We start from the raw sequence: 17585 nt of genomic DNA on the forward strand, positions 1-17585 counted from the left end.
TATACTCACAGACACCATTCAAACAGTTTTAGAAACGTTAGGGTGTTTTCTATCCAAAGCCAATAATTATATGCATATTCTAGTTACTGGGCAGGAGTAGTAACCAGATTAAATCGGGTATGTTTTTTTTCCCCGGCTGTGTCAATACTGCCCCCTAGCCCTAACAGGTTAAAAAAACAGGAAGAAAGAAGAGGTGGGGAGAGGAGCGGGGAAGACGGCACATGATTAATGAATTACAGTGCAGGGTCTCTCCTAACCAGCCTTGGGCCCCCCAGTTGATTCAGGGTCTCTCCTAACCAGCCTTGGGCCCCCCAGTTGGTTCAGGGTCTCTCCTAACCAGCCTTGGGCCCCAGTTGGTTCAGGGCCTCTCCTAACCAGCCTTGGGCCCCCAGTTGGTTCAGGGTCTCTCCTAACCAGCCTTGGGCCCCCAGTTGGTTCAGGGTCTCTCCTAACCAGCCTTGGGCCCCCAGTTGGTTCAGGGGATATCTTAGAGTGGGTGAGGTGGCGATGACGGGACTTGGGGTTGGAATCCTCGCTCACATCAAAACACACCTGCAGACGGAAAAATACAAATACAATTTCAATGTAAAGCATTTCTTTAATATTTCCTGTTTACCCAGCCAAGTGACCTCTTACCTTTGATCATGATGTGCCCTCTGTCAGGCATTTCAGAAGCGGGAGGTGTTCACCAGCACAGCTGATATAACCTAGAGGATTCAGGGAGAAGGGGAGAGGGATCAATTGAAGGAGAGATTTATTGAGAAAATAAGGTAGTTAAAGAGTGTTCAACAGGAATCTGTGTGTTGCCTCACCTGGTGTCCACACTGAGTGGCTGCAGAGTACTTTATGCTGAAAAACATGCACAGACACAAGGATAAACAATATAGCGTAGTTACATACACTACATGACCAAAAGTATGTGGTCACCTTCTCAAACATTTCATTCCAAAATCATGGCATTAATATGGAGTTGGTAAACCCCTTTGCTGCTATAACAGCATCCACTCTTCTGGGAAGGCTTTCCACTAGATGTTGGAACATTGCTGCAGGGACTTGCTTCCATTCAGCCACAAGAGTTGGCATTCCAATTCATCCCAAAGGTGTTTGATGGGGTTGAGATCAGGGCTCTGTGCAGGCCAGTCAAGTTCTTCAACACCGATATCGACAAACCATTTCTGTATGGACCTCGCCTTGTGCACAGGAACATTGTCATGCTGAAACAGGAAAGGGCCTTCCCCAAACTGTTGCCACAAAGTTGGGAGCACAGAATCATCTAGAATGTCATTGTATGCTGTAGCGTTCAGATTTCCCTTCACTGGAACTAAGGGGCCCGAACCATGAAAAACAACCCAGACCATTATTCCCCTCCACTAAACTTTAGTTGGCACTATGCATTGGGGCAGGTAGTGTTCTCCTGGCATCCACCAAACCCAAATTCGTCCGTCGGACTGCCGGATGGTGAAGCATTCCACTCCAGAGAACGCCTTTCCGCTGCTCCAGAGTCCAATGGTGGCGAGCTTTACACTACTTCAGCCGACCTTTGGTGTTGCGCGTGGTGATCTTAGTCTTGTGTGCGGCTGCTCGGCCATGGAAACCCATTGCAGGAAGCTCCCAACGAACAGTTATTGTGCTGACGTTGCTTCCAGAGGCAGTTTGATACTCGGTAGTGAGTGTTGCAACCGAGGACAGATGAGTAAGGCCATTCAACTTCCAATGTTTGACTATTTAGATTGCATGGCCGTGCGCTGGATTTTATACACCTTTCAGCAACGGGTGTGTTTGAAATAGCCGAATCCATTAATTTGAAGGGGTGTCCACATACCTTTGTATATATAGTGTACATGGTTGGTCCTCTTGCCAATTCTTTGAAGGTGGAAGGAGCCACAGTTATACACCTGAGCCTGCTTACTGCACAACACAATCAATCAGATTGATACACAAGTGGTGGTTTAAAGTACTACTTAACCCCCCAAAAAACTTATCTGTACTTTACTATTTATATTTTTGACAACTTACTTCCTAAAGAAAATAAGGTACTTTTTACTCCTTACGTTTTCCCTGACACCCAAAATACTCGTTACATTTTCAATGCTTAGCAGGACAGGAAAATTGTCTAATTCCTGGTCATCCCTACTGCCTCTGATCTGGCAGACTCACTAAACACACATGCTTCATTTGTAAATTATGTCTGAGTGTTGAATTGTGCCCCTGGCTATCCGTAAATAAATAAACAAACAATAAAATTGTGTCATCTGGTTTGCTTAATATAAGAAAGGTTAAATGATTTATACTTTTTTACTTTTGATACTGAAGTACATTTAAAACGAAATACTTTTAGACTTTTACTCAAGTAGTATTTTACTGGGTGACTTTTACTTGAGTCATTTACTTTGAAGTTATCTTTACTTTAACTCAAGTATGAAAATTGGGTACTTTTTCCACCAGTGTGTAGGTGTGAGTTGTAAATGCAACATGCAACAATTTGAACGATTTTACTGAGTTAGAATTCATAAGGAAATCAGTCAATTGAAATAAATTCTTTAGGCCCAAATCTATGAATTTCACATGACTGGGAATGGGCACAGCCATGGGAGGGCATAGGCCCATCCACTTGGGAGTCAGGCCCAGCCAATCAGAATGATTTTTTTCCCCCCACAAAAGGGCTGGCTTTATTACAGACAGAAATACTCCAGTTTCATCAGCTGTCTGGGTGGCTGGTCTCAGACGATCCCGCAGTTGAAGAAGCCGGATGTGGAGGTCATGAGATGGCGTGGTTTACGCGGTCTGCAGTTGTGAGACCGGTTGGACGTACTGGGCAATTTTCTAAAACGATGTTGGAGGAGGCTTATGGTAGAGAAATTGACTTTCAATTCTCTGCCAACAGCTCTGATGGACTTTCCTGCAGTCAGCATAACAATTGCATGCTCCCTCAACACTTTAAACATCTGTTGTGTTGTGTGACCAAACTGCACATTGTAGAGTGGCCTTTTATTGTCCCCAGCAAAAGGTGTAATGATCATGCTATTTTCAAATTCTTCATATGCCACACCTGTCAGGTGGATTAATTATCTTGGCAAAGATGAAATGCTTGTGAACAGGGATGTAACACATTTGTGCACAACATTTGAGAGAAATAAGCTTTTTATACGTATGGAATATATCTGGGCTATTTTATTTAAGCTCATGAAAAATGGGACCATCACTTTACATGCTGCGTTTGTATTTTTTGTTCAGTATAGTAGTATATATTTAGTGAACTTTATACTGAACCGCAGGAGGGCGCTGTTCTACCACAACACAGCTTGTTTCTGTCTCCCCTGTTCCTGTTGGCTCCTGTTGGCGTGTTGCTATGGTAACTGGCATGACGCATGCGTCAACGTGGTAGTTTGTGTGGCGAGCTGGAAAGACCGCTGATGGTAGTTAGCTACCTGAGAGGAACTGTTCTGGCTGTGTGGAAGATGGAACGGAAGTTGTTAGCAGGCTACCAGTGTCATAAACGGTAGCTAGCTAGCTAGCTAGGTATTTAACTTCAAAGTTGTGTCCAACTCCGTTTGGCTGATAGCTAACGTTAGCTGCCACTGTTGGCAGTTAAGTAGCTCAACTAACAGTATAATAATACTAACAGTATATAATATATATAATATGAGCTATATAATATAGCTAATACAGTATTTAATATAGCTATGTTGCTAATGTATTTCTGATGTAATTTCAGTGTCTAAAGATGACAACCAGACTTCTTGCCTCATTTAATGTCTTGGAGAACCATTCCAAGAAAGTCCTGGATGGGCATGCAAGGGCAAGTAGTTGACTAACTTAGCCCTAACCTTTATTTAGTTATCTTAATAGCTAACGTTCTTGTTACTATTTACTTATTATGTTGGATTTATTCACTGACATTATAGGAGGTTGGTTTGTTGTTCAATCAATGAAGGTTTTAGCTATTTCAACTAATCTAAAATACTAGTTAAAATGATCTTTATATTAAATATATTTCTATTGTTGACTATGGTTAGTAATATATTGTTATAATTTCAGAAGGAACACAGTACATGCTCCACAACATGTTTAATATATATATCAACCCCAAATAGTACATAGCTAAACTTTAGATTTCCCCCCTTTATGCACCTGGAAGTAAATTGTTGTGAACCTGTTAACTTCTTCAGAAGAGTCGTCTGCTGAGCCATGCCCCCCGATGCTGCTGTTCCTCCTGCAGGAAGCCAGACCTGGTCCTGCCTCTAACTGTCAACTGTGACTGGGACTTTGAGTTCCCCAGCGCTCGCAGGACCGCCATCTCCAAACACAAGACCACCACTGACATCAACGTGGAGCAAGAGTTTCTGCACAACAAATTACGGTAGAATTAGTCCGAATAAACCATTGACTTTGGGTAAGAGGAACAAACTACGGCATGATTAGAACTAACTATACTATTGGGTTAGTGTAGGAGGTGTCTTAGTCCTAATAAACTATTGGGTTAGTGTAGGAGGTGTCTTAGTCCTAATAAACTATTGGGTTAGTGTAGGAGGTGTCTTAGTCCTAATAAACTATTGGGTTAGTGTAGGAGGTGTCTTAGTCCTAATAAACTATTGGGTTGGGAGGTGTCTTAGTCCTAATAAACTATTGGGTTGGGGGGTGTCTTAGTCCTAATAAACTATTGGGTTAGTGTAGGAGGTGTCTTAGTCCTAATAAACTATTGGGTTATGAGGTGTCTTAGTCCTAATAAACTATTGAGTTAGTGTAGGAGGTGTCTTAGTCCTAATAAACTATTGGGTTAGGAGGTGTCTTTGTCCTAATAAACTATTGGGTTGGGAGGTGTCTTAGTCCTAATAAACTATTGGGTTAGGAGGTGTCTTAGTCCTAATAAACTATTGGGTTAGGAGATGTCTTAGTCCTAATAAACTATTGGGTTAGGAGGTGTCTTAGTCCTAATAAACTATTGGGTTAGGAGGTGTCTTAGTCTTTATAAACTATTGGGTTATGAGGTGTCTTAGTCCTAATAATCTATTGGGTTAGGAGGTGTCTTAGTCCTAATAATCTATTGGGTTGGGAGGTGTCTTAGTCCTAATAAACTATTGGGTTAGTGTAGGAGGTGTCTTAGTCCTAATTAACTATTGGGTTAGTGTAGCAGGTGTCTTAGTCCTAATAAACTATTGGGTTGGGAGGTGTCTTAGTCCTAATAAACTATTGGGTTAGTGTAGCAGGTGTCTTAGTCCTAATAAACTATTGGGTTGGGAGGTGTCTTAGTCCAAATAAACTATTGGGTTAGTGTAGGAGGTGTCTTAGTCCTAATAAACTATTGGGTTAGTGTAGGAGGTGTCTTAGTCCTAATAAACTATTGGGTTAGTGTAGGAGGTGTCTTAGTCCTAATAAACTATTGGGTTAGTGTAGGAGGTGTCTTAGTCCTAATAAACTATTGGGTTGGGAGGTGTCTTACTCCTAATAAACTATTGGGTTAGGAGGTGTCTTAGTCCTAATAAACTATTGGGTTGGGAGGTGTCTTAGTCTTTATAAACTATTGGGTTAGTGTAGGAGGTGTCTTAGTCCTAATAAACTATTGGGTTAGTGTAGGAGGTGTCTTAGTCCTAATAAACTATTGGGTTGGGAGGTGTCTTAGTCCTAATAAACTATTGGGTTAGGAGGTGTCTTAGTCCTAATACACTATTGGGTTAGTGTAGGAGGTGTCTTAGTCCTAATAAACTATTGGGTTAGTGTAGAGGTGTCTTAGTCCTAATCAACTATTGGGTTAGTGAGGAGGTGTCTTAGTCCTAATAAACTATTGGGTTAGTGTAGCAGGTGTCTTAGTCCTAATAAACTATTGGGTTAGTGGAGGTGTCTTAGTCCTAATAAACTATTGGGTTAGTGTAGGAGGTGTCTTAGTCCTAATAAACTATTGGGTTAGTGTAGGAGGTGTCTTAGTCCTAATAAACTATTGGGTTGGGAGGTGTCTTAGTCCTAATAAACTATTGGGTTGGGAGGTGTCTTAGTCCTAATAAACTATTGGGTTGGGAGGTGTCTTAGTCCTTATTAACTATTGGGTTAGTTAGGAGGTGTCTTAGTCCTAATAAACTATTGGGTTAGGAGGTGTCTTAGTCCTAATATACTATTGGGTTAGTAGGAGGCGTCTTAGTCCTAATCAACTATTGGGTTGGGAGGTGTCTTAGTCCTTAAAACTATTGGGTTAGTGTAGGAGGTGTCTTAGTCCTATTAAACTATTGGGTTAGTGTAGGAGGTGTCTTAGTCCTAATAAACTATTGGGTTGGGAGGTGTCTTAGTCCTAATAAACTATTGGGTTGGGAGGTGTCTTAGTCCTAATAAACTATTGGGTTAGTGAGGAGGTGTCTTAGTCCTAATTATCTATTGGGTTGGGAGGTGTCTTAGTCCTAATAAACTATTGGGTTAGTGTAGGAGGTGTCTTAGTCCTAATACACTATTGGGTTAGTGTAGGAGGTGTCTTAGTCCTAATAAACTATTGGGTTGGGAGGTGTCTTAGTCCTAATCAACTATTGGGTTAGGTAGGAGGTGTCTTAGTCCTTATAAACTATTGAGTTAGTGTAGGAGGTGTCTTAGTCCTAATAAACTATTGGGTTGGGAGGTGTCTTAGTCCTAATAAACTATTGGGTTTGGAGGTGTCTTAGTCCTAATAAACTATTGGGTTAGTGTAGGAGGTGTCTTATTCCTAATAAACTATTGGGTTAGTGTAGGAGGTGTCTTAGTCCTAATAAACTATTGGGTTAGTGTAGGAGGTGTCTTAGTCCTAATAAACTATTGGGTTGTAGGAGGTGTCTTAGTCCTAATAAACTATTGGGTTAGTGTAGGAGGTGTCTTAGTCCTAATAAACTATTGGGTTAGTGTAGGAGGTGTCTTAGCCCTAATAAACTATTGGGTTAGGAGGTGTCTTAGTCCTTATAAACTATTGGGTTAGTGTAGGAGGTGTCTTAGTCCTAATAAACTATTGGGTTAGTGTAGGAAGTGTCTTAGACCTAATAAACTATTGGGTTGGGAGGTGTCTTAGTCCTAAAACAATTGGGTTGGAGGTGTCTTAGTCCTATTAAACTATTGGGTTAGTGTAGGAGGTGTCTTAGTCCTAATAAACTATTGGGTTGGGAGGTGTCTTAGTCCTAATAACCTATTGGGTTGGGAGGTGTCTTAGTCCTAATAAACTATTGGGTTAGTGTAGGAGGTGTCTTAGTCCTAATAAACTATTGGGTTAGTGTAGGAGGTGTCTTAGTCCTAATAAACTATTGGGTTAGTGTAGGAGGTGTCTTAGTCCTAATAAACTATTGGGTTAGTGTAGGAGGTGTCTTAGTCCTAATAAACTATTGGGTTAGTATAGGAGGTGTCTTAGTCCTAATAAACTATTGGGTTAGTGTAGGAGGTGTCTTAGTCCTAATAAACTATTGGGTTGGGAGGTGTCTTAGTCCTAATAAACTATTGGGTTAGGAGGTGTCTTAGTCCTAATAAACTATTGGGTTAGGAGGTGTCTTAGTCCTAATAAACTATTGGGTTAGGAGGTGTCTTAGTCCTAATATACTATTGGGTTAGGAGGTGTCTTAGTCCTAATCAACTATTGGGTTAGGAGGTGTCTTAGTCTTTATAAACTATTGGGTTAGTGTAGGAGGTGTCTTAGTCCTAATAAACTATTGGGTTAGTGTAGGAGGTGTCTTAGTCCTAATAAACTATTGGGTTAGGAGGTGTCTTAGTCCTAATAAACTATTGGGTTAGGAGGTGTCTTAGTCCTAATTAACTATTGGGTTAGGAGGTGTCTTAGTCCTAATAAACTATTGGGTTAGGAGGTGTCTTAGTCCTAATACACTATTGGGTTAGGAGGTGTCTTAGTCCTAATAAACTATTGGGTTAGGAGGTGTCTTAGTCCTAATCAACTATTGGGTTAGGAGGTGTCTTAGTCTTTATAAACTATTGGGTTAGTGTAGGAGGTGTCTTAGTCCTAATAAACTATTGGGTTAGTGTAGGAGGTGTCTTAGTCCTAATAAACTATTGGGTTGGGAGGTGTCTTAGTCCTAATAAACTATTGGGTTAGTGTAGGAGGTGTCTTAGTCCTAATAAACTATTGGGTTAGTGTAGGAGGTGTCTTAGTCCTAATAAACTATTGGGTTGGGAGGTGTCTTAGTCCTAATAAACTATTGGGTTAGTGTAGGTGTCTTAGTCCTAATAAACTATTGGGTTAGTGTGAGGTGTCTTAGTCCTAATAAACTATTGGGTTGGGAGGTGTCTTAGTCCTAATAAACTATTGGGTTAGGAGAGGTGTCTTAGTCCTAATAAACTATTGGGTTAGGTAGAGGTGTCTTAGTCCTAATCAACTATTGGGTTGGGAGGTGTCTTAGTCCTTATAAACTATTGGGTTAGTGTAGGAGGTGTCTTAGTCCTAATAAACTATTGGGTTAGTGTAGGAGGTGTCTTATTCCTAATAAACTATTGGGTTGGGAGGTGTCTTAGTCCTAATAAACTATTGGGTTAGGAGGTGTCTTAGTCCTAATAAACTATTGGGTTAGGAGGTGTCTTAGTCCTAATAAACTATTGGGTTAGGAGGTGTCTTAGTCCTAATAAACTATTGGGTTAGGAGGTGTCTTAGTCCTAATACACTATTGGGTTAGGAGGTGTCTTAGTCCTAATAAACTATTGGGTTAGGAGGTGTCTTAGTCCTAATCAACTATTGGGTTAGGAGGTGTCTTAGTCCTAATAAACTATTGGGTTAGTGTAGGAGGTGTCTTAGTCCTAATAAACTATTGGGTTAGGAGGTGTCTTAGTCCTAATAAACTATTGGGTTGTGGGAGGTGTCTTAGTCCTAATAAACTATTGGGTTAGTGTAGGAGGTGTCTTAGTCCTAATAAACTATTGGGTTAGTGTAGGAGGTGTCTTAGTCCTAATAAACTATTGGGTTAGTGTAGGAGGTGTCTTAGTCCTAATAAACTATTGGGTCGGGAGGTGTCTTAGTCCTAATAAACTATTGGGTTAGTGTAGGAGGTGTCTTAGTCCTAATAAACTATTGGGTTAGTGTAGGAGGTGTCTTAGTCACTAATAAACTATTGGGTTAGAGAGGTGTCTTAGTCCTTATAAACTATTGGGTTTAGGAGGTGTCTTAGTCCTAATAAACTATTGGGTTAGTGTAGGAAGCGTCTTAGTCCTAATAAACTATTGGGTTGGGAGGTGTCTTAGTCCTAATAACTATTGGGTTAGGAGGTGTCTTAGTCCTATTAAACTATTGGGTTAGTGTAGAGGTGTCTTAGTCCTAATACACTATTGGGTTGGGAGGTGTCTTAGTCCTAATAAACTATTGGGTTGGGAGGTGTCTTAGTCCTAATCAACTATTGGGTTAGTTAGGAGGTGTCTTAGTCCTTATAAACTATTGGGTTAGTGTAGGAGGTGTCTTAGTCCTAATAAACTATTGGGTTAGTGTAGGAGGTGTCTTAGTCCTAATAAACTATTGGGTTAGTGTGGAGGTGTCTTAGTCCTAATAAACTATTGGGTTAGTAGGAGGTGTCTTAGTCCTAATAAACTATTGGGTTAGAGAGGTGTCTTAGTCCTAATACACTATTGGGTTGGGAGGTGTCTTAGTCCTAATAAACTATTGGGTTAGGAGGTGTCTTAGTCCTAATCAACTATTGGGTTAGGAGGTGTCTTAGTCCTAATAAACTATTGGGTTAGGAGGAGGTGTCTTAGTCCTAATATACTATTGGGTTAGTGTAGGAGGTGTCTTAGTCCTAATCAACTATTGGGTTGGGAGGTGTCTTAGTCCTAATAAACTATTGGGTTAGTGAGGTGTCTTAGTCCTAATTAACTATTGGGTTAGGAGGTGTCTTAGTCCTAATAAACTATTGGGTTAGGAGGTGTCTTAGTCCTAATTAACTATTGGGTTAGGAGGTGTCTTAGTCCTAATAAACTATTGGGTTAGGAGGTGTCTTAGTCCTAATACACTATTGGGTTAGGAGGTGTCTTAGTCCTAATAAACTATTGGGTTAGGAGGTGTCTTAGTCCTAATCAACTATTGGGTTAGGAGGTGTCTTAGTCTTTATAAACTTTTGGGTTAGTGTAGGAGGTGTCTTAGTCCTAATAAACTATTGGGTTAGGAGGTGTCTTAGTCCTAATAAACTATTGGGTTGGGAGGTGTCTTAGTCCTAATAAACTATTGGGTTAGTGTAGGAGGTGTCTTAGTCCTAATAAACTATTGGGTTAGTGTAGGAGGTGTCTTAGTCCTAATAAACTATTGGGTTAGTGTAGGAGGTGTCTTAGTCCTAATAAACTATTGGGTCGGGAGGTGTCTTAGTCTTAATAAACTATTGGGTTAGTGTAGGAGGTGTCTTAGTCCTAATTAACTATTGGGTTAGTGTAGGAGGTGTCTTAGCACTAATAAACTATTGGGTTAGGAGGTGTCTTAGTCCTTATAAACTATTGGGTTAGTGTAGGAGGTGTCTTAGTCCTAATAAACTATTGGGTTAGTGTAGGAAGCGTCTTAGACCTAATAAACTATTGGGTTGGGAGGTGTCTTAGTCCTAAAACAATTGGGTTGGAGGTGTCTTAGTCCTATTAAACTATTGGGTTAGTGTAGGAGGTGTCTTAGTCCTAATAAACTATTGGGTTGGGAGGTGTCTTAGTCCTAATAACCTATTGGGTTGGGAGGTGTCTTAGTCCTAATAAACTATTGGGTTAGTGTAGGAGGTGTCTTAGTCCTAATAAACTATTGGGTTAGTGTAGGAGGTGTCTTAGTCCTAATAAACTATTGGGTTAGTGTAGGAGGTGTCTTAGTCCTAATAAACTATTGGGTTGGGAGGTGTCTTAGTCCTAATAAACTATTGGGTTAGTGTAGGAGGTGTCTTAGTCCTTATAAACTATTGAGTTAGTGTAGGAGGTGTCTTAGTCCTAATAAACTATTGGGTTGGGAGGTGTCTTCGTCCTAATAACCTATTGGGTTAGGAGGTGTCTTAGTCCTAATTAACTATTGGGTTAGTGTAGGAGGTGTCTTATTCCTAATAAACTATTGGGTTGGGAGGTGTCTTAGTCCTAATAAACTATTGGGTTAGGAGGTGTCTTAGTCCTAATAAACTATTGGGTTAGGAGGTGTCTTAGTCCTAATTAACTATTGGGTTAGGAGGTGTCTTAGTCCTAATAAACTATTGGGTTAGGAGGTTTCTTAGTCCAAATACACTATTGGGTTAGGAGGTGTCTTAGTCCTAATAAACTATTGGGTTAGGAGGTGTCTTAGTCCTAATAAACTATTGGGTTAGGAGGTGTCTTAGTACTAATAAACTATTGGGTTAGTGTAGGAGGTGTCTTATTCCTAATAAACTATTGGGTTAGTGTAGGAGGTGTCTTAGTCCTAATAAACTATTGGGTTAGTGTAGGAGGTGTCTTAGTCCTAATAAACTATTGGGTTAGTGTAGGAGGTGTCTTAGTCCTAATAAACTATTGGGTTAGTGTAGGAGGTGTCTTAGTTCTAATAAACTATTGGGTTGGAAGGTGTCTTAGTCCTAATAAACTATTGGGTTAGAGAGGTGTCTTAGTCCTAATAAACTATTGGGTTAGGTAGGAGGTGTCTTAGTCCTAATAAACTATTGGGTTAGTGTAGGAGGTGTCTTAGTCCTAATAAACTATTGGGTTAGTGTAGGAGGTGTCTTAGTCCTAATAAACTATTGGGTTGGGAGGTGTCTTAGTCCTAATAAACTATTGGGTTAGTGTAGGAGGTGTCTTAGTCCTAATAAACTATTGGGTTAGTGTAGGAGGTGTCTTAGTCCTAATAAACTATTGGGTTAGTGTAGGAGGTGTCTTAGTCCTAATAAACTATTGGGTTAGTGTAGGAGGTGTCTTAGTCCTAATAAACTATTGGGTTAGTGTAGGAGGTGTCTTAGTCCTAATAAACTATTGGGTTAGTGTAGGAGGTGTCTTAGTCCTAATAAACTATTGGGTTAGTGTAGGAGGTGTCTTAGTCCTAATAAACTATTGGGTTAGTGTAGGAGGTGTCTTAGTCCTAATAAACTATTGGGTTAGTGGAGGTGTCTTAGTCCTAATAAACTATTGGGTTGGGAGGTGTCTTAGTCCTAATAAACTATTGGGTTAGGAGGTGTCTTAGTCCTAATAAACTATTGGGTTAGGAGGTGTCTTAGTCCTAATAAACTATTGGGTTAGGAGGTGTCTTAGTCCTAATAAACTATTGGGTTAGGAGGTGTCTTAGTCCTAATCAACTATTGGGTTAGGAGGTGTCTTAGTCTTTATAAACTATTGGGTTAGTGTAGGAGGTGTCTTAGTCCTAATAAACTATTGGGTTAGTGTAGGAGGTGTCTTAGTCCTAATAAACTATTGGGTTGGGAGGTGTCTTAGTCCTAATAAACTATTGGGTTAGGAGGTGTCTTAGTCCTAATAACTATTGGGTTAGGAGGTGTCTTAGTCCTAATAAACTATTGGGTTAGTGTAGGAGGTGTCTTAGTCCTAATAAACTATTGGGTTAGGAGGTGTCTTAGTCCTAATAAACTATTGGGTTAGAGGAGGTGTCTTAGTCCTAATAAACTATTGGGTTAGTGTAGGAGGTGTCTTAGTCCTAATAAACTATTGGGTTAGTGTAGGAGGTGTCTTAGTCCTAATAAACTATTGGGTTAGTGTAGGAGGTGTCTTAGTCCTAATAAACTATTGGGTTGGGAGGTGTCTTAGTCTTAATAAACTATTGGGTTAGTGTAGGAGGTGTCTTAGTCCTAATTAACTATTGGGTTAGTGTAGGAGGTGTCTTAGCACTAATAAACTATTGGGTTAGGAGGTGTCTTAGTCCTTATAAACTATTGGGTTAGTGTAGGAGGTGTCTTAGTCCTAATAAACTATTGGGTTAGTGTAGGAAGCGTCTTAGACCTAATAAACTATTGGGTTGGGAGGTGTCTTAGTCCTAAAACAATTGGGTTGGAGGTGTCTTAGTCCTATTAAACTATTGGGTTAGTGTAGGAGGTGTCTTAGTCCTAATAAACTATTGGGTTGGGAGGTGTCTTAGTCCTAATAACCTATTGGGTTGGGAGGTGTCTTAGTCCTAATAAACTATTGGGTTAGTGTAGGAGGTGTCTTAGTCCTAATAAACTATTGGGTTTGGGAGGTGTCTTAGTCCTAATAAACTATTGGGTTAGTGTAGGAGGTGTCTTAGTCCTAATAAACTATTGGGTTAGTGTAGGAGGTGTCTTAGTCCTAATAAACTATTGGGTTGTAGGAGGTGTCTTAGTCCTAATAAACTATTGGGTTTAGGAGGTGTCTTAGTCCTAATAAACTATTGGGTTAGGAGGTGTCTTATTCCTAATAAACTATTGGGTTGGGAGGTGTCTTAGTCCTAATAAACTATTGGGTTAGGAGGTGTCTTAGTCCTAATAAACTATTGGGTTAGGGAGGTGTCTTAGTCCTAATCAACTATTGGGTTAGGAGGTGTCTTAGTCCTAATAAACTATTGGGTTAGGAGGTTTCTTAGTCCTAATACACTATTGGGTTAGGAGGTGTCTTAGTCCTAATAAACTATTGGGTTAGGAGGTGTCTTAGTCCTAATAAACTATTGGGTTAGGAGGTGTCTTAGTCCTTATAAACTATTGGGTTAGTGTAGGAGATGTCTTAGTCCTAATAAACTATTGGGTTAGAGGAGGTGTCTTAGTCCTCATAAACTATTGGGTTGGGAGGTGTCTTAGTCCTAATAAACTATTGGGTTAGTGTAGGAGGTGTCTTAGTCCTAATAAACTATTGGGTTAGTGTAGGAGGTGTCTTAGTCCTAATAAACTATTGGGTTAGTGTAGGAGGTGTCTTAGTCCTAATTAACTATTGGGTTAGTGTAGGAGGTGTCTTAGCCCTAATAAACTATTGGGTTAGGAGGTGTCTTAGTCCTAATAAACTATTGGGTTAGTGTAGGAGGTGTCTTAGTCCTAATAAACTATTGGGTTAGTGTAGGAAGCGTCTTAGACCTAATAAACTATTGGGTTGGGAGGTGTCTTAGTCCTAAAACTATTGGGTTTGGGAGGTGTCTTAGTCCTATTAAACTATTGGGTTAGTGTAGGAGGTGTCTTAGTCCTAATAAACTATTGGGTTGGGAGGTGTCTTAGTCCTAATAACCTATTGGGTTAGTGGGAGGTGTCTTAGTCCTAATAAACTATTGGGTTAGTGTAGGAGGTGTCTTAGTCCTAATAAACTATTGGGTTGTGTAGGAGGTGTCTTAGTCCTAATAAACTATTGGGTTAGTGTAGGAGGTGTCTTAGTCCTAATAAACTATTGGGTTATGTGGAGGTGTCTTAGTCCTAATAAACTATTGGGTTAGTGGAGGTGTCTTAGTCCTAATAAACTATTGGGTTAGTGTAGGAGGTGTCTTAGTCCTAATAAACTATTGGGTTAGGAGGTGTCTTAGTCCTAATAAACTATTGGGTTAGGAGGTGTCTTAATCCTAATTAACTATTGGGTTAGGAGGTGTCTTAGTCCTAATAAACTATTGGGTTAGGAGGTGTCTTAGTCCTAATATACTATTGGGTTAGGAGGTGTCTTAGTCCTAATCAACTATTGGGTTAGGAGGTGTCTTAGTCTTTATAAACTATTGGGTTAGTGTAGGAGGTGTCTTAGTCCTAATAAACTATTGGGTTAGTGTAGGAGGTGTCTTAGTCCTAATAAACTATTGGGTTGGGAGGTGTCTTAGTCCTAATAAACTATTGGGTTAGGAGGTGTCTTAGTCCTAATAAACTATTGGGTTAGGAGGTGTCTTAGTCCTAATTAACTATTGGGTTAGGAGGTGTCTTAGTCCTAATAAACTATTGGGTTAGGAGGTGTCTTAGTCCTAATACACTATTGGGTTAGGAGGTGTCTTAGTCCTAATAAACTATTGGGTTAGGAGGTGTCTTAGTCCTAATCAACTATTGGGTTAGGAGGTGTCTTAGTCTTTATAAACTATTGGGTTAGTGTAGGAGGTGTCTTAGTCCTAATAAACTATTGGGTTAGGAGGTGTCTTAGTCCTAATAAACTATTGGGTTGGGAGGTGTCTTAGTCCTAATAAACTATTGGGTTAGTGTAGGAGGTGTCTTAGTCCTAATAAACTATTGGGTTAGTGTAGGAGGTGTCTTAGTCCTAATAAACTATTGGGTTAGTGTAGGAGGTGTCTTAGTCCTAATAAACTATTGGGTCGGGAGGTGTCTTAGTCTTTATAAACTATTGGGTTAGTGTAGGAGGTGTCTTAGTCCTAATTAACTATTGGGTTAGTGTAGGAGGTGTCTTAGCACTAATAAACTATTGGGTTAGGAGGTGTCTTAGTCCTTATAAACTATTGGGTTAGTGTAGGAGGTGTCTTAGTCCTAATAAACTATTGGGTTAGTGTAGGAAGCGTCTTAGACCTAATAAACTATTGGGTTGGGAGGTGTCTTAGTCCTAAAACAATTGGGTTGGAGGTGTCTTAGTCCTATTAAACTATTGGGTTAGTGTAGGAGGTGTCTTAGTCCTAATAAACTATTGGGTTGGGAGGTGTCTTAGTCCTAATAACCTATTGGGTTGGGAGGTGTCTTAGTCCTAATAAACTATTGGGTTAGTGTAGGAGGTGTCTTAGTCCTAATAATCTATTGGGTTGGGAGGTGTCTTAGTCCTAATAAACTATTGGGTTAGTGTAGGAGGTGTCTTAGTCCTAATAAACTATTGGGTTAGTGTAGGAGGTGTCTTAGTCCTAATAAACTATTGGGTTGGGAGGTGTCTTAGTCCTAATAAACTATTGGGTTAGTGTAGGAGGTGTCTTAGTCCTTATAAACTATTGAGTTAGTGTAGGAGGTGTCTTAGTCCTAATAAACTATTGGGTTGGGAGGTGTCTTCGTCCTAATAACCTATTGGGTTTAGAGGTGTCTTAGTCCTAATAAACTATTGGGTTAGTGTAGGAGGTGTCTTATTCCTAATAAACTATTGGGTTGGGAGGTGTCTTAGTCCTAATAAACTATTGGGTTAGGAGGTGTCTTAGTCCTAATAAACTATTGGGTTAGGAGGTGTCTTAGTCCTAATTAACTATTGGGTTAGGAGGTGTCTTAGTCCTAATAAACTATTGGGTTAGGAGGTTTCTTAGTCCAAATACACTATTGGGTTAGGAGGTGTCTTAGTCCTAATAAACTATTGGGTTAGGAGGTGTCTTAGTCCTAATAAACTATTGGGTTAGGAGGTGTCTTAGTACTAATAAACGATTGGGTTAGTGTAGGAGGTGTCTTAGTCCTAATAAACTATTGGGTTAGTGTAGGAGGTGTCTTAGTCCTAATAAACTATTGGGTTAGTGTAGGAGGTGTCTTAGTCCTAATAAACTATTGGGTTAGTGTAGGAGGTGTCTTAGTCCTAATAAACTATTGGGTTAGTGTAGGAGGTGTCTTAGTCCTAATAAACTATTGGGTTGGAAGGTGTCTTAGTCCTAATAAACTATTGGGTTAGGAGGTGTCTTAGTCCTAATAAACTATTGGGTTAGGAGGTGTCTTAGTCCTAATCAACTATTGGGTTAGGAGGTGTCTTAGTCCTAATAAACTATTGGGTTAGTGTAGGAGGTGTCTTAGTCCTAATAAACTATTGGGTTAGTGTAGGAGGTGTCTTAGTCCTAATAAACTATTTGGTTGGGAGGTGTCTTAGTCCTAATCAACTATTGGGTTAGGAGGTGTCTTAGTCCTAATAAACTATTGGGTTAGGAGGTGTCTTAGTCCTAATTAACTATTGGGTTAGGTAAGGTGTCTTAGTCCTAATAAACTATTGGGTTGGGAGGTGTCTTAGTCCTAATACACTATTGGGTTAGGAGGTGTCTTAGTCCTAATAAACTATTGGGTTAGGAGGTGTCTTAGTCCTAATACACTATTGGGTTAGGAGGTGTCTTAGTCCTAATAAACTATTGGGTTAGGAGGTGTCTTAGTCCTAATCAACTATTGGGTTAGGAGGTGTCTTAGTCTTTATAAACTATTGGGTTAGTGTAGGAGGTGTCTTAGTCCTAATAAACTATTGGGTTAGTGTAGGAGGTGTCTTAGTCCTAATAAACTATTGGGTTGGGAGGTGTCTTAGTCCTAATAAACTATTGGGTTAGGAGGTGTCTTAGTCCTAATTAACTATTGGGTTAGGAGGTGTCTTAGTCCTAATAAACTATTGGGTTAGGAGGTGTCTTAGTCCTAATACACTATTGGGTTAGGAGGTGTCTTAGTCCTAATACACTATTGGGTTAGGAGGTGTCTTAGTCCTAATAAACTATTGGGTTAGGAGGTGTCTTAGTCCTAATCAACTATTGGGTTAGGAGGTGTCTTAGTCTTTATAAACTTTTGGGTTAGTGTAGGAGGTGTCTTAGTCCTAATAAACTATTGGGTTAGGAGGTGTCTTAGTCCTAATAAACTATTGGGTTGGGAGGTGTCTTAGTCCTAATAAACTATTGGGTTAGTGTAGGAGGTGTCTTAGTCCTAATAAACTATTGGGTTAGTGTAGGAGGTGTCTTAGTCCTAATAAACTATTGGGTTAGTGTAGGAGGTGTCTTAGTCCTAATAAACTATTGGGTTGGGAGGTGTCTTAGTCTTAATAAACTATTGGGTTAGTGTAGGAGGTGTCTTAGTCCTAATTAACTATTGGGTTAGTGTAGGAGGTGT

The 17585-nt window shown here is 39.9% G+C and overlaps 1 protein-coding gene across 3 annotated transcripts in view; it reads left to right on the forward strand.

The window, feature by feature from the left end:
- LOC106613426 (nuclear receptor corepressor 1) overlaps positions 1 to 17585 on the forward strand; it is a 77025-nt gene that overhangs the window by 4765 nt on the left and 54675 nt on the right. The window contains exons 1-3 of one of the 3 annotated variants that reach the window (XM_045687249.1): positions 3376 to 3519; positions 3716 to 3799; positions 4170 to 4360. In XM_045687249.1, coding sequence (XP_045543205.1) covers positions 3725 to 3799; positions 4170 to 4360 — 266 coding nt within the window. In that variant the 5' untranslated portion in view covers positions 3376 to 3519; positions 3716 to 3724. Of the gene's footprint in view, positions 1 to 3375; positions 3588 to 3715; positions 3800 to 4169; positions 4361 to 17585 lie in introns of those variants that run through there. The other 2 variants (XM_045687250.1, XM_045687248.1) reach the window with 2 other exon arrangements.

Source organism: Salmo salar, chromosome ssa10 (assembly GCF_905237065.1).
Source record: "Salmo salar chromosome ssa10, Ssal_v3.1, whole genome shotgun sequence".
Classification (NCBI taxonomy): Eukaryota; Metazoa; Chordata; class Actinopteri; order Salmoniformes; family Salmonidae; genus Salmo; species Salmo salar.